Source organism: Mixophyes fleayi, chromosome 1, assembly GCF_038048845.1.
Source record: "Mixophyes fleayi isolate aMixFle1 chromosome 1, aMixFle1.hap1, whole genome shotgun sequence".
Lineage (NCBI taxonomy): Eukaryota > Metazoa > Chordata > Amphibia > Anura > Limnodynastidae > Mixophyes > Mixophyes fleayi.
Window position 1 is genome coordinate 227433315 of NC_134402.1, and position 17944 is coordinate 227451258.

General features: G+C 43.3%; 1 protein-coding gene across 1 annotated transcript in view; it reads left to right on the forward strand.

Annotated features, from left to right (window-relative positions):
• Positions 1-17944, forward strand: part of SPMAP2 (sperm microtubule associated protein 2) — a 145457-nt gene that overhangs the window by 115910 nt on the left and 11603 nt on the right. Inside the window, exon 5 of the mRNA XM_075206340.1 lies at positions 16875-16921. Within this exon, the coding sequence (XP_075062441.1) occupies positions 16875-16921 (47 nt within the window). The remainder of the gene's footprint in view (positions 1-16874; positions 16922-17944) is intronic.

Here is a 17944-nt window from a genome sequence, read left to right on the forward strand (position 1 = left end):
AATACTGTATAACTTCTTATTAACACAAAACCATGTAACAAGCATATTACACAATACAGTCTGTATTAAATAATACAACCAGTATTTAGCAAAATTAATGCTAAACTTCAACATAACAATGCAATCTTTGTAAATATCACTTTGCTGCCATATTAAATTTAGTTGACTACTCTCCCAGAATGTCCGGGAGACTCCCGAATTTTTGGGAGTTCTCCTGGACTCCCGGGAGAGCAGGGAAACCTTCCGCATTGTGCCGTCTTCTTTGGTGAAGTGAGTGGGGACGGGGCTAAACACATCATCCTTGCTACGTCCCCTGTTGTGATAGTCGATATTGATAACGCTTGACAGGGGTCGGGGCCTAACAACGCGATCTGCATGGCAACGCCACCATAACGGAGCCCCCTCATGGAGATCATACTGGCAAATTTGGCAAGTATGATTAAATAACAAAACTGAACTTATCCCATATAACACTTAATCCTGTTTCACTGTATCCCTTAAATCGTCCAAAATTGTACAATATTGCAGGAGTCACTATATCTAGGCATAGTGTTCAATTAGAATGCTATCTTAATCATACAATCTCCATTATCAAAACTACAACATCACATTGCCTTACTCAATCTAACTTAGACAAGCCTTTTCTATCAAAACACATGTCCCATATCAGCGGGAAGGGAATAAGCATTTTCTATGCACCAGTTAAAACAATCTTTCCCATCTATGTCAAATATCTTTGTCATATTCTTTAACAAACAGTCTATGCATTTACACTGAACTTATCCCATGTAACAATTTCCAATCACTTAAACTAACAGCACACATTCTACTAACTTCCATTACAAAACAAACCCATTTCTCGCAGTCTCCATAGAATCTGCAAACCAAACACAAACTCAAACTCCACATATAATGAACAAACTTCATCAAATTATGTAATCTTGTCCAGGTACCACCCAAACCTTTTCTCCATGTTGCCTTACACCATACTTGCCAACTCTCCCGGAATGTCCGGGAGACTCCCGAAATTCGGTTCAGTCTCCCGGGCTCGTTGGCATTTCTCCCGCATCCTGGATTTCACAGAGAATCGCGTCAAATGACACGATTCTCTGTGAATGACGCCATTTTGGAGGGCAGGAGTGGGCGGGACGAGGCCAATCGCGTCATTTTGTCCCCGCCCCCCGCGACGTAAATTACGTTTTTGTCCCCGCCCCCTCCCGCCCTCCAGTCACGCCCCCTCTCCCGGAAACTTGTTTCCGAGAGTTGGCAAGTATGCCTTACACTGCAGCTCCCATATAATCCATAAATACTTGCTTTTTCATAGGGTCTTCAAATAGGTGTGTGTGTGTGTGTGTGTGTGTGTGCAAGAATAGAGGTAGCCTTGTGTGTCTGTGTGGTCTCAACACATTTCAAAGGGGAGGAGAAATCTGTGTTACAGGCAGGGCTGCCAAGAGGAATTCAGGGCCCGGGTACAACAAATTCATGGGCCCCCCCTCATAGTCGAGTAAGCCCTCAATTTTTTTTGCGCCGCCTAACCGTGGCGCAAAATTTTTTTAGCCTTTGGTCATACATTCAGGGGCGTGGTAATGCACCGTTGGGGGCATGGCTAGGCTAATGGCGGTGCAAAATTTTTTGGGGTGTGGTCATACATTTGGGGCGTGGCAATGCTCCGTTGGGGCGTAGCTAGCACTAGATCCTGAATTCACCAGAGCGTCACATATGTCCCAGCACTCCTGACTTTTAAGACATCTAGCACCACAGTGTAGTATACAAAGAAAGCAGTGTGTACACAAAGAGTTCAGTCTTGGCCTGCACCTTACATTGGGCACGACACTCACCAAAAATTCCCATTGTCCCTACTAGAACATTTCACACACTCTGCTGCTCTCTCCTACCTGTTCTTCTCACTTTCACCACCTGTGACTGCTGCTTTCTTTAGTTGCGGCTTGTCCGGATCCTGAAATGTTGGAGGACCTATTTGGGAAAAAAAATGGCTACATTTAGAAAATTACAGCCAGCCCCGGCGTTAAATCAATAGCACCCAGGATTAATAATTAGGCCTTTCTCCAGCCCCAACATTAAAATAATAGTATTCACATTTAATAAATAAACCTATTTCCCTTCCTGCAAACAGCCCCAGCAATACCTATTTCCCGCAACCATCACTGCCATTAATAAATTCATAGTCACATTTAATAAATAGACCTCATTCTCCCTAAACTCATCCCCATATTCAATAGCCCCCAAACCACCCCATCTTAAATTAATAGTCCCCACTATTAAATGTGCCTCTCCCCTTTTTTTTTAACTCTGTGCTTCTCTCCCCTTTTTTATTTATTCTATGTTTCTCTCCCCTTTTTTATTTATTCTGTGCTTCTATCCACTTTTTTATTTATTCTATGTTTCTCTCCCCTTTTTTATTTATTCTGTGCTTCTATCCACTTTTTTATTTATTCTATGTTTCTCTCCCCTTTTTTATTTATACTGTTTCTCTTTACCCTTTTTTATTTATTCTGTGCTTCTCTCCACTTTTTTATTTATTCTGTTTCTCTTCCCTTTTTATTTTAACTCTGTGCTTCTCTCCCCTTTTTTATTTATACTGTTTCTCTCCCGTTTTTTTTTTATTCTCAGCCTCTCTCCCTCGTTGTTTTACTCCCCCTTCTTAATAGCACTGTCCATTTCCTCCCCTTGCCTCTCTGTTTCTTTACTTACCTCCTGTCAGCTTCTTTCTTTTTCTCTTCTTCTCTTCTTTTTTCTAGCTATGTCTTGTCCGGCGCTCCTCACTGACTGACGGGCGTGACTTGATGACGTCACACCCGGCAGTCAGTGTGAATGGAGAAGAGGAGAGGAGGGACGCGGCGCCGCGGTCACGTGAGTATTTTTTTTTCTTTCTTTTTTATTGGTCCAGCTCCCCCACCAACGATCCGACCCCCCCCCCTCCCCCAACCGCGGGAAAAAAAACAAAAAACAAAAAAAATGCAAGATAGAAAAAAAATTAGGAAAAAATAAAAATTAGAACCGAGGGCCCAGCCCGGGCCCCCTGGCAAGCCCGGGCCCGGGTAAAATGTAGCCGCTCCCCCCCCCCTCTCGGCAGCCCTGGTTACAGGGGCTGGCTCTCAGCATTTGATATATAAATGTAGGCTGATTCAAAGGCCAAAATCTGTTTATCTAGTTAAGATGGAGGAGAAGAGTTATGTGCAGGGAAATCAGTTAATTTTGATAATGGTTACTTCTGATGGAAACTGGGATATATAATAATGGATTAAATATATTCTTCTTCACATGTATCCAAGTGCAAAAGGAGTTCTGGTGAAAGTAGTGTCCATGTTGCAATTAACACCACCGCTGAGGTTTAGCTGCTGACTGGGCTCTGTGGACATTCACTAAAAATGCAATCTGCAAACCCTGAATATCAATAGAATATAGCCTCCCATGAAACTGTGTCAGTCATAGTTTACATCTTGTGTAAGGGGTGGGGTACGGAATAATGATGATCATTATTCCGACAACACTTACTCCGACGTGTTGATAGCGAACGGCTCCTTCCCAACTAATGTGACCAACGTCTTAAAGGCATCGCGACGAATGAAGACAATGTAAGTATGTGGGTATGGACAGTGTGCAACGCTTTGCAAAGTACATTATCCATGCCTGCATACTTACATTGCCCCCTTAACAGCATCGATAACAGCGTCGCCTTCGGTGGTGACATCATCAACTCTCGCCGGCTTATTCATTCATCGTGATGCCTTCCAGTCTTTTGTCACATCAGTCGGTAAGGAGCCTGGTCGGGAAGGAGCCGTTCGCTGTCAGCATCGATATGCTGACTACCTGTTAGAGCTAACGGCAAGTATCATAAACTCATAGAACAGGTAGCAGAGGTCTTCACCTATAGCAACCGCCTTTCCCGTAGAGCTGAACATGCTCACAGGTATTCGGATGCGCCCAGGTCTTAAACTCAGAGTAGTACAAGTTATAATCTTACCATAGCGCAGGCGAGGGCCAGGAGACAGAAACCGTGAAGTCCAAACGGGCTGAGGTCCAAGGGTAAAGCAGGCAGCGGTAATGAGGTCCATGCAGAGGTCAGGGCTGGCGGCAGACAGCTTATCCAGATAACAGGCAGAGATCAGGTTCATGAGCAATCCAACAGAGTCCAGTAAATGAGCCAAGGGTCATACACAAAAGAATCAGTCCGACAACCAGAGCAGAGGAACAGGGAGAAGAAGCAGGTCAGCAGGCAGAAACTGAAGCTATAACTGGCAGGGAGGCTAAGCCCTCCCTGCCTTAAATACCTGCAATGGCCAATGGGAGCAGGAGGATGCCAAGCAGAATTAACCAGCTGGGGTCAACTAATTACTGGAGAGGCACACCCGCCCGGCTGTCAGCTGGCCAGGTCGCGGCGATAATGCACGGAAGTGACGCCCCGGTCACCATGACGACGGCCAGGACACGTCTGTGGAATAGTAACAGTATCCCCCCTTGAGGAGGGGTCAAAGAACCCCAACATCCTGGTTTCCCAGGGAACTGTTTGAAAAAGTCTTTGAGCAGTTCGTCAGCATGTAAATGTCTTTGTGGCACCGAAGAACCTTCCTCTGGGCCATAGGCCTTCCAGTGGACCAGAAAGTGAATTTGTCCTTGGACCTTTTTGGAGTCGAGGATTTTTTCAATTATGAATTCCTGCCATCCCTTGAGCATAACGGAATGAGGATTGTGTACTTGATGCGGCCTGAATCTTTGAGACCATGTAACGGGTTTGAGTAATGATCAGTGAAAAGTACTGGGAATCCTGAGGGAAGAAGGAAGATTCAGTCCGAAAGCCACTGGGTTCATCTGCTTAGCAATAACAAAAGGTCCAATAAATCTGGGACATAACTTTTTGCAGGGCTGCTTGAGTCTGAGGTTGCGTGTAGAAAGCCAGACCTTATCACCGACTTTGAAAGAACATGGTCTGCGATGCAAAGCTACATAAAGTTTAGACTTGAAAGAGGCCAGTTTGAGGGCTATATGGACTTTTTTCCATATCCATGAGAGACGGGCAGCAGAGTGATGAGAATCTGGGAGGTTAGAGGACGCCAGAATAGACAAAGTGTTTGACTGTGGATGGAACCCCAGGTTACAGAAGAATGGAGACACCTGTTTAGAAGAGTGGCATGCATTGTTGTAAGCGAACTCCGGAAGCAAAGAAGCCCAGTCGTTATGGAATTTGGACACATACAAATGAAGGAATTGCTCAAGGGATTGATTTTTCCCTCTCGGTTTGTCCGTTGGACTACAGGTGATATCCTGAAGATAAACAGAGTTTGATTCCCAGCCGGGTACAAAAGGCTTTCCAGAAGGTGTCGACAAATTGGGAGCCACGGTCTGAAACAATGTTGATGGGGAGTCCATGGAGCCGGAAGACGTGTTGGATAAAGAAGCACGCCTTCTGGCACATGGCAACCCTGTAACTGGAATGAAGTGGGCCATCTTACTAAACCGGTCAACGATTACCCAGATTGTGTTAGAGCCAGATGAGTGAGCCAATTCCACAATGAAATCCATTGATATATGTGTCCATGGTTTAACTGGAACGGACAACAGCATGAGAGGGCCAGTAAAAAGACTGTGAGAGGACTTATTCCTAGCACAACTCTCACAGGAAAGTACAAATTCTCTGGTATCAGCAGATAAAGAAGGCCACCACACTGAACGGGATAGCTGTTCAATGGTCTTGGATACTCCAGGATGACCCGAGGTTTTGTTGTCGTGACATTCGTTGAGGACCGTCTTCCTCAGATGATCCGGTATAAATAATCTGCCTGTGGGGGTCGCTGACGGTGCCAAATGCTGGAAGTCCAGAAGGATCGTGCCTAGATCCTGGGTCAGGCCAATAACTATGTCAGAGGCAGGAATAATAGAAGAAGGCTCGGCGAGAGGTAGATGCGTGGAGATAAAGTTGCGGGACAAGGCATCAGCTTTGAGGTTTTTGGATCCTGGTGGAAACGTAATAATAAACTTAAAACGAGTGAAGAACAGGACCCACCGGGCCTTTCTGGAATTTATGGTTTTAGCAGATTGAATATATTGGAGATTCTTGTGGTCAGTGTATATAGTAATCACTTGAGCTGCTCCCTCAAGCTAGTGGCACCATTCCTCAAACGCCCACTTGACTGCTTATAACTCTCAATTACCAACATCACAATGGATTTCTGTGGAAGGGGTGTAGTTTGTGGTTGTAGGGATCTTTTTGTGAAAGAATTGCTCCAGCTCCCACATTAGAGGCGTCTACTTCGACTATGAGCAGAGATTAAATAATTCTTGAGCACTTTTAAGGAAGCCAAAGCAGAGGGAGTCCACTTAGTAGGCCCCTTTGTGAGTAAGGGCTGTAATAGGAGCCACCAGTACAGAGAAGGAATGGATGAATTGCCTGTAGTAATTAGCGAACCCTAGAAATCTTTGAATGGCTTTCAGATTATTGGGCTGTACCCAGTCAAGGATTGCCTGGACTTTACTGGGGTCCATTGAGAAGCCACTAGGGGAGAAGATATATCCCAGGAACGTGACTTGGGTAACCTCAAACTCACATTTCTCCAACTAAGCGAAGAGATGGTGCTGGCGAAGCTTGAGGAGTACCTTCCTGACATGTAGTCGGTGAATTTCCAAAGATTTGGAGTAGATTAGAAGGTCATTGAGGTAGACCACAATGAATTTGCTCAGGAAGTCTCTCAGTACGTCATTAATAAAGTCTTGTAATACAGCAGGGGCATTATATAGGCCGAAAGGCATGACCAGGTATTCGTAGTGACTCGAGTGGGTGTTGATGGCAGTCTTCCACTCGTCCCTCTCTTTGATCCGAACCAGGTTGTGTGCTCCTTGTAAATCAATTTTGGAAAAAATGGTGGCCTGCTTAAGATGGTCGAAAAGAACAGAGATGAGAGGTAATGGGTAAGTATTCTTTACAGTAATTCCATTTAGGCTACGGTAATCTATGCATGGCCTAAAACCAACCGTCCTTTTTTGATACAACAGAGAAACCAGCTCCCACCAGAGATTTAGAAGGTCTGATGAATCCCTTCTGAAGGGAAAGTAGACAAGGTGCCAAAGTCATTTGGAAGTCTAATGCCACATACCAGCCAGGGATTTTGCATTGAGTGAAAACCGGATTACTCCAGAGTGGAACTAGAGGGGACAGTTATGGTGCTAGTGTGTTGCGTCTGGGAGTCTTGTTCCAGAGTGATAGAGATCACGAGATAACGGGGTGGAGTTTAGCACATATTGGCTATCAATGCCTGGGGAGACAGAGGACAGTTCTGGAACCTTAATAGTTTCTGCTTTTATACTGGTCCAAAACTTAGATGAAGGGGTCGTTCCATTGCATGCACTGTGCGAGTTGCGTCTGTTCTAAGTCGACTGATGCTGTATGGATAGTTTTATCCACAGTCATCACTTAAGATAAACGTTGATGTTATATACTACAGAAATTTGAAAATGAAGGGGAACTTGGATTGGGAGAGCTTGAAATAGATGAAACAAGTATGTTCTTTTTGGCTGACTTAATACAATAAATTCAAGAGAATAATGTACCACTGCTTGTTTCATGCTATGACAGTGTTCCACGCCTTGTCCCTGCTTTCCCACTTCAACAGCTGGCAGTGGCCAATCATGTGTCTCCCTTTCATATAGGGTTTGATTGGAAGGGAGCTACAGGACAGATTTATCTGTCACTGTTATGAGCCGCGGCAGCCGTGGGCACTGCAGCGACTCGCTCCAGTCTCCTCCTCGCGTCCCGGCCGTCTCCATGACGACCGGGATGTCATTTCCGGTATTCGGCCCGACTGTTGCCAGGGGAACATCCGGACACCGAATTGACAGCTCTCGCGCCCCAGCAACACAGGGCAGCCGGGCGCGTGCACCACCAAGCCTGCAGGCTAATTAACAGGGTATTAATTAATTATCACTGCCTGGGGGTGATTACAGGATGAAGCTCTGATTGGCTACCTCCAGTATTTAAGGCAGGGAGGGCTTAGCCTCCCTGCCGGTTATAGCGTGGATTCTGTCTGTTGCTGACCTGCTCCTGTCCTGTTCCTGTTTGTCCCAGTGTTCCTGTGGATACTCTGCTTGTTTATTCTTGGACCTCCTGTCATGACCCTATTGCTTGTCTCTGGATTCTGCTCTCGTGCTGGTGACCCTGACCTTTTGGTTTGTTATTTGACTATTCTACTTGCTTGTGACCCCTGACCTCGGCTTACGTCTGACCATCCGTTACCATCTACTCAGCCTCCTCCAGCCCTTATGCTGCGGTGTTCTTAACAAACTTGCACTACGTTAAAAGTTAAGTCCTGGGAGCATCCGAGTACCTGTGAGCACATAAAGCTCTACGGGAAAGGCGGCTGCTATAGAAGACCTCTTCCGCAAGTTCTGTAAGTTTGTTATCAGACCAGCAGCCTAACAGTCACATGGTCTCTTTTCTGTATGTGAGAGGAATCACAAGTCGGCCAGCGTGAACATTCCTCAGTAACTAGGGAACTAATAATAATTATCAGTTAACTTCTTACACTATGTGAACATTCAGAAGGTGTTCTGTACAGTGAAACAATTTGTATATAAATAAAGTGTCTGCTGCAGGATTATTGCACATTTTGTTTTGTTTTGTTTTGTTCAGAATAAAATTTGTCATCTTCAGCAGTGATGAATGTACAAGTTAAATAAATGCATAATAGGTTCAACTTTCCATGTCTAATTGAAGATCTTCGACTTCTTTTAGTGAGACAGGAGAGAATGAAAAGACTGCTTTCGAGAAACTCAATTTGGATGATTGAGACGAGTCATCAATGATTGTTGTAGGCTTGCACGTATCTCTTTATTAATAGTTACAATGTAAGTGTAACGAGCCGCATATCCCCTATCTGTGTCCTGGTTGTCAGGGCAACAGCTGGGACGTCACTTCCCCCTGCTCTGTCCAGGTCACCATCATGGCGATGGTCGGGACGCATTTACAGACAGCGTCGCACCTCGGCATCTGTGGCAGCCGGGCGCGTGCACAACTTCAATTAATTTTATTACTCCTTTGCTGGGGGACTAATTAGGAATATTAGATGTCTAGGGTTTGATTGGTCAGTGTCAGTATTTGGGGCAGGGAGGGCCCCGTCGGTTATAGCGTCCTGTGCCCTGAATATGTGCTGACCTGCCCTGAAGTAACCCCTGTTTATCCTGTGGATACTCTGCTTGACCTGATACCTGTTGTGACCCTTGACTTGTTTATGACCCTGCTTGATCTCTATTTGTCCCTGACCTCTGCCTGTTTCTGGATTGTCTCTGCTCGCTGCCAGCCCTGACCTTTTGGCCTGTTTCTGACTACGATGCCTGCTACGGACCCCTGACCACGGCCTGTCTTCGATTATCTGCTCCTATACTGGCTACCACCACCTAACCACCAGCTGCGGTATAGCATATAAGCCTCCTCTACGTAAGATCTTAAGACCTGGGGGCATCCGTGTACCTGTGAGTATATAAAGCCCTACGGGAAAGGCGGCTGCTATAGGTCGAAGACCTCTGTCTAGTGTTCTGGAGGTTCATATCTATAACTGCTAGCCGTAACAGTAAGAAGACATTTTTAAGGGGAGAGTGTTTTTTGTGGTTTTAGCTGATAAAAAAATTATTTAATTGTAGACCAGAACTTGGTAGGGTAATTTAGAGCAACAAAAGTTGGACTTGGTTTCCAGAATTAGTTTTGTACAGGTGCTTCTGACTATTTTTACGTAGAAAACTATAGTGCACTCCTGCACACATTCTTGTACTGGCATATTTCAGTGGTTCAAGCCAATGCAAATGTTCTTTAGAAAATCAGTTCATACAAGGTTTCAAAAACTGCACAGAAGCAAATTGTTACATAATGTGACCTCTGCTAGCTCCTTTTCCTGTGTTGGCTGATTGCTAAATAGCAGCTTGTTAGGTAATATGAGCTCTGCTCGCTGAGTTTCCTGTGTCTAGATAGTTGCTAAGCAACAGCAGCACCTGCCTAGCCTTTCCATTTAGCACAGGTGCACGCTAAGTTGATCTATGTGAATGCTTGATTCGTATTGGTTGTTCATTCTGTAAATACCTTTATCTCCCCACCACCTGTACTGATTATAGTGTTCTCTGACCCAGTGAGTGTTGTCATTGCAAATCCTGATGAATATTTTACTGACTCCCTGTGTTTAACTCTATTTACTCACCCTGTTTTTGACTGCCTTTTGACCTTAGCCTGTTTCCTGGATTGTCCTTAGTCTGCCACCAGCCCTAACCACGACCTAGTTTTAGATTTTTGCCAGCCCTGACCACAGCTAGTATTATGACTATGTCTTGGTTTACTACCAAGCCTTCGTCCTCAGCCTGCTGTCACTGTCTTTGCACCAGGATCCTCAGGCCCCTACAATTATAAATGTCCTTATCCTGCTTTCTGCTACTTTCCATTCACACAAATACTCTAATTATACCCTTGTCAGCCTTACTATTACTATTTATGCAGTACTGGGAGCAACCGTTTATTGGTGAACACATAGTGTACTATAAGAAAAGGGTGCTGCTAAAGGTGAGGATGCCACAAAGAGGTTCTAAAGGTCTTATCAGCAAACAGTTATTCATAACACCAGTAATTTATCTCAGGATGACAGACTTCTAACACTATGCTTTATGGACATGGCACCCTACATCTGGCTAAGCGCCGACACTCCTCCAAAACCGGGACGTCACTTCCTCCTTGTCCCTGCCATCACCAGGGCAACAGCTGGGACGCCTTCTAAATCAGTGTCGCGTCCAGGCATCTGTTGACAGCCGAGTGTGTGTGCAGGGGGCCCGATTAATTAGCTCCTGTGACTAATTATAGGTCTACTGCCCCAGGCTCCTCATTGATCCATGTCAGTATTTAAGGCAGGGAGGGCTTAGCCTTCCTGCCGGTTATAGTTTTGTGCTGTTAATTTGCTGACCTGCTCTGTATTTCTGTGGATTCTCTGCTGAACTTCTGAATGACTCCTCTTGTGACCCCTGGCTTGTTTCTGGACTCTGATTGTATTCTGATTGCCCTGAACTTTGGCTTGTATTTGGATATCCCTGCTCGCTGCAAGCCATGACCCTTTCACTTGTCCATGATTATTCTACTAACTACGAACCCCTGACACTGGACTGCTCCTGACAATCCGCTTCTTTCTTGGCCATCACTTCCTACTTAATTGCTGCAGTATTGCATGAAAGCTTTCACTACGCCAAGAGTTAAAACTGGGGCCATCCAAGTACCTGTGAACATGACATACTCTACAGGACAGGCGCCTGCTATAGGCAAAGACCTCTGTCTCCTGTTCTGTTCCTGTTCTTATGTCAATAGCCATTATAGGTAGCAAGGAGGAAGAACAGAAGTTTCTTTATTTAGGTGCACAAATCCTCTATGACTTGTCATTTTACTGAACATGTATTAGAACCATCCTTTATTAAAATATAACCTTTATTGACATATTTATTTAAAAAAGCGAAATATAGAATAAAAATGTGCTCATAAAAAGTGATCTTAATAAAATGAGCTGGATGCACTATAATCCTGTACCTCTAATTCATGGACTATATGGTATGAAGATATAGTTTAATTTAACCTGCAGTTATATGGAGGGGTCAATTAGATATATGACCTACAGTTGCAAGAGATCTAATTGACTGCTTGATTTATTTACACATATATATATATATATATATATATATATATATATATATATATATATATATAAATGATAGAATCTATATATAGTAGTCTCCAGTCTGTATGATAGCAGGTCTAGATATACACTCCCTTCCGATGAGTTTAAATAGTAATATGATCAACACACACTCCAGCTGTCAGTGGGTCTTATAGATCTATTCTAAATATTCACGGCAAGTCTCGCTCCTAAATGCGCAGAAATTATGGGGTGTGACTTGTTAACTGCCTCCTAATCCCCTCTATCTTTGGGTATATCGGGGTATAAATTGCAAGGTTAGATTTCTTCAAGTAAAAGGATTATGTGTCTCCAGCGGTAACGCCGATGCGCGTTTCGCTGTGTTGCTTATTCAAGACAAAAAGTCAATAGCCATTAGCCAGAACAGTCAAGAGCTCTAGATATAATTTCATTGAAGATAGCATATGCTCTTTTTAATATTTGGTTAGATAAAAGTTCTGTCAAAGCAGGGAGACTCTGATATATGCAAGCTGGTCAAAATAAAGATTATACATATATATATATATATATATATACATAAAAGGGACAGGAAAACCGGGCAGTTTCAGTTTTTAGAGCCTGGACTGGAGGCATGTCTCACCTTACGCTAAGCAAATTGTCCACCATTATTCTAACTACATGGTCCCATACAGAGTAGTAGTTATAGGCTAGTGTACAAGACAGTCCTTTATGGATTCAGAAATTCCCATATGATATTGACTATGTAAAGCTCTATCATTTCAGAAAGAATCCATGGCACAGATACAAAATGTTGTACTACTCATCAGCAATGCCAAACAGCCGGATTTACACCTCATGGGGCCCTAGGCAAGATATCGGTTTGGCCCCCCCCCTTCACGCACACAGTGGCCCCTCACACACACATAATACATGGACACAGTGGCCCCTCACACACACACACACACACACACACACACACACACACACAATACACGCACGCAGTGGCCCCTCACACACACATAATACACGGACACAGTGGCCCCTCACACACACATAATACACACAGACAGTGGCATCTCACACACACATAATAAACACACTATTAATATACTACCATACCCCTCCCCCAACCTTTTTTTCCATCTAGGAGCTGTGGACTGGAGTCTTCATCCCCTTCACACATGAGACGGCACCTGTCATGTGGTGCACGTCCCATGTGACACAGAGCAGGAGACCAGCCACCACACCAGCCCCATGTGGCCCCTCCCCCGACTTGCGGCACCCGACCCCCCACCCGGGGATGCCGCGAGTCGGGGGAGGGGACGATTTTTTATTTATTTATTTATTTTTTTCAATTTGCTCTTGTGCCCCCCCCAGCTGGGCCCCCCGAGAGCCGCTAGGCCCTAGGCAGGTGCCTAGGTTGCCTAGCGGTAAATCCGGCCCTGATGCCAAATGGACATATAAGTTGCAAAGCCTAGAAAGTCTTCCTTTAATGAGTAGACCTACTCTCTGTATTTCAGTGCCAGTAAATCGAAGTTAATAACTTTCAGGGGCAATTGCAGGATTTGTAGAGGGGGGTTTCCACACCACGCCCCCAGTGGGCGTGACCAGCATGCATGGGGGCGTGGCTATAATTTTAGACAGTGCTTGGCTGCTCTCCAACTCTTCCTATCCCCATAATATACATGGGCAATGCTGTGTGCACTACTGTTAGTCGCACTCTCCCTTTTCAAGCAGAGCTGTGTGAAGCGGGAGCAAGGTCCAGCCACCTCAACTATACAGTACCCCAGGCTTGGAAGGGGGTTTCCAGGCACTAGGAAACCCCCCTCGGTTTGCCTATGACTTTAAGTATAACTTGCAGCTTTTACAGAAACAGTGAAAGAGCTTTTCTGTCATCTGAAAAGTGTTCCTGAAAAGAAACATTTTGAGTTCAACAGACATAGTTGACAAACATTCAGAATGAGCACCTGGTGCTTGTCAAATATGTTGTTCCTGGGCAGAAACCCTGATGGAAAGTTTTGTTATATTGGATTGTTTTACATTGCAAACTCTTTTTTTATTGGTTCAGATGGACAAATTATGATTAAAAGCTATTTGGAGGGATTGGAGTCAGGTAATTTCTAAACTAATATGGTTGGCCCAACACTCCCATGTCAGTGTGCCCCTAAGTCAGTCTTCATAATACCATTTGAAAGTCTCAGCTAGTCACTATTTCCCTCTCTGTAATGTGTATGGTACATCTTCTTTTTCCGATTTTGCAGTTTGTTTCCCTGTGAAATCTCTTTATTTTTAACCTTAATTGTTTCAGAATTGCTCCTCATGCCATTCAGCACTAATCACATTTGGAACCTGCGTTGTTAAATATAAATAACAGCCACCAGATTGTCAATAACAGTTATTATTGTCGCTAGGCACTTACTCTTATTATTTGTCATTTAATTACAGCCTATTAATCGCAGCTCCCCTAAAGAGCACAATAACACTGTAATTACAGGTGACCCTTGCTAACAAGCTTTCTAAATGCCAGAATGCTGGGAAAACCTGTAATTACTGTGTCACTCTCTTATGTCTATAGCTACCCCCACCTTCTTCTCAGCAAACACAGGAAGTCTCAAATTGCACTCAGTACTAGCCAGAAATAGGCAACAAAGTAATCTTTTTATTCAGAGGGACTATGGCACTCAGGCAAAGCTTTGCTCGCATTATTATAGATGTAGTATGACGTTAGTCCAATTAGTCATTTAAATTTTTTAAAAATAATTACTAAATTATAAGTTATCAGATACAAAGACTGGATATAATTAATTTGTGCTTATGTAGCACTTGAGCAAGTATGTTCCAAAACTGTAATGTGTTGATTAAAGTTCCTTTCACCTTTGGTGGCTTCAATGCCTCCACACAAATGAGTCTCAGTAGCCATCACAGTAGGTAATGAGTGTTAACGTGACCCACCATGGGAGACTCCATGCCCTTCTTGTCCAGTGCACTTGGGGTGCACTTGGGAGGATGGTTACGTTCCAGTTACTCAGAATCATATGATCTGTCATGATCTGGCAGCTTCTAGGAACCTTCCAGTTAGTATATGCATTAAATTAGCTTTAACCCATTGACTACGGCCTAGGAATTATTATTTTTATTTTCCTAGGTTTTTAATGAACATTGACCTCCACGAAACTGCCACTGCTACTGATCTTACTTTCATGCTGACAGTGTTCCGCTCCTCCTCCCAGCTTTTACTCTACAACAGCTGACAGTGGTAGTTGAACCAGGTGACAGACACATTTGTTGCATGGTTTCCCTTCTGCATGTGAGTAGAAACACAGTGGGTCTGTAAAGTAAAGCAAAAAAATTAGTTTAAACAACAGTTTATATTTTATAGAATTTTTAATAATTCCAGGGATTACCAACATTTTATAGGCCAAACATAGAGTTTGAATATTGTTATTGAGAAGTTGCAGTCAACCCTTCTATGTAGTAAACAAAACACACGTCAGTATATTGAGAACTTCGACACTTATTTCTAATGTAATAACTTGCATTTCTTACCAGTTCACATTAAATGGCTCTAACCAAAAGCTTTAGAAACAATTTACCACTGTCTCCTAAAAATCTCTTCACCTTTCTCCGACATACAGAGGACTCCTCTTACGCTTGCCTTTTCTATTTTGCATAGCCTAAAAACTAGACTACTTGCTAAACACCGAGGGCCTGATTCATTAAGGAAAGTAAGGCAAAGAAATGAGTAAGTTTTCTCCTGGACAAAACCATGTTACAATGCAAGGGGTACATATTAGTTTATTATTTTGACTGTTTTTTCATGTAGCACACAAATATCAACTTTAAATTTCAGTGTACAAATAAGCTATCAAGTATTTGTGTGCTACATGAAAAAACAATCAGTATTTAACTTATGTGCAAAACAGAAAACTAGTTTGCACCCCTTGCATTGTAACATGGTTTTGTCTAGGAGACTTAAATAAGAAACTTCTTAATTTAAGATCTTAAATGAATCAGGCCCCAGATGTTACTGGATAACATCTTATATTTGTGAATAAGTAACACTTTGTGGCTTCATCAAACTTGCTATTTACAGTAAAACAATTGGACTACAAGAAAGTGTCAATCAACAAGGCATGTATGAAAGCAGAAACATTTTTATTTTTTTACATAATTTTTTCCTGTATACAAACAACTGCAATTTCACCATTTGCATCACAACATAATTTGCACACTTTAGCTGGATTTGCTCCTAACTCTAAACAAAGCTCTATATGTGTTTATGACCAACTAAACAATTTGTAAATTACCATTGCAACCATTACTGGCCATTGGTGCACTAGTCAAACATCCCAATGTGCCCCTTTCAGACTAGTCCCTTAGAGGGGCCCATCTCCAGCCACCTACGGTCTCTTTGGCACATGGAGTAAATCTTAATAATTCAGTCGATCACTCAGCTTTCTACCCTGCAATCAAGTAATATTAGTAATCCTTCACTCTTGCACCCATTGAAGTCTTTAGTGTTCTGCACAGTAATGCTTAGCCGGAGTTTCCCTATTTCCCTAGTGAGATGAGGAAGCCTTTTTTTAAGTAATGCACAGAATAGGTATTTTGGTGTGTGTCCCTCCCCCCTATTGGACAGAGTGCATCCCCTCACACAACTTAGGTCAGCTGAAGACGCCCCAGAAAGCTGTGCGCCCAGCAAGTTGCGTCACTTTGATAATTACCTGCCTAGTTGCTGATGGGTGACCCGGGAAGAGGAAGCAGAGGAACTGAGCTATTGGTGAGTGAGTGGTACTCAGTGCTAGTTACCCTCACAATGTGAAGAAAGAAATGAAAATCAGAAAACATATCCCCCATACTGTGCTGTCATTATTTCCACACTGTAGCACTTGTAAAATAGTCTTATGATATTAAACAGTCTTTCAATTACTGCGTTGCAGTCGACAGTGCCTGAAATAAAGTGCAGGTGCCAGCGGGGCCCCCAAAAGCTGGGACTGGGCAATTACCTCTATTTGCCTTATTAAAGGGACAGCAGGACATGTAGATGGTCTCCGTTCAGCATTCTGCACAGTTCTGCTCCTCTCATGTGTTACTTGCTCTCCATGTCCTTTGATTGAGGCTTCGTGGGGGGATGGTTTATAAGATTCTTCAAAAAATATCATGACTAAAACTTACATGAGGAATTAATGTCCTTTTTTTTTTTTATTTCAGACCATCTGTATACTGGCAGGACAAGATAAACATTGTTCCTGCTTGTAGTAAGTAACAGTTTCCTATTCAATAATGTTCTTTTTTTCAGCTAGAGACAACTAGTGTTCTTCCCAGTTGTGTTATTATCACTTAGGGATCTATGTATTAAATTGCGGTGAGTCATTAAAACGGCTATTGCAAAATGTATGAAGGGTTTATGGTAGGAGAATTCAAAAAGATTTAACATTTTTAACACAGTCGATTATTATGGGGACTGCAAAGATCTACAATGCAGAAAAGCTTTGCATCTCAGGATGGTGTTACCAGTCATTTTCTATGTGATCCAGCTGAAGCCTATCCTGCTTTGCAAGATCACTGACCCATAGAAGTGCTATGTGCATGCGCATAGTACATCCTCCATTCACAGTTTGTGGAGGATGGGGGATTTCGCCAGGGCTCCCAGAGCAGCCCTGGCATGGTAAATTTTAGTGGTGCTTAAATATGCATACTGCGAATTGCAGTGATGCATATTGATTGACACCACATGATTTTAATACATAGACCCCTTAAACTCACTTCTACGTGTTCTGAAGGTTTCAGTGTCTGGAGAATATTAAAAGTAGAGATGCTCAGGCTCGGTTTTCTGAAAACCGAGCCCACCCGAATTGTGGGGATCCGAGTAGGCTCGCGAGCCGGCTCGTTACTTTTGCGTGTCCTCGGATCTGAATCGAGGCAAAGCGTCATTGTTGCATTGTCGGATCTCGCTGGTTTTGGATTCCATAAGTACCTCCCTCCCCAGGAGATCCAGAGCCATTGCTCACACAGAAACAGGGGTAGCAGTATTCTTGTCACTCTCCAGTGCCATTGTTCATACAGAAACAAGAGGGGTAGCAGTGTTCTTGTCACTTGACAAAAATTGACTGGAAATTAATGTTATTGATGTTAATAATAATGTTGGGATAAAAAAAAAAGAGCCAAATTGTGTGATTTTAGCACCAACAAAAAAATAGGGATTTTAGAAAAAAGACCGGAAACCAAAACCAAAATACGCGAGGGCGGTTTTGCCAAAACTAAAACACAAAGTTAATCCA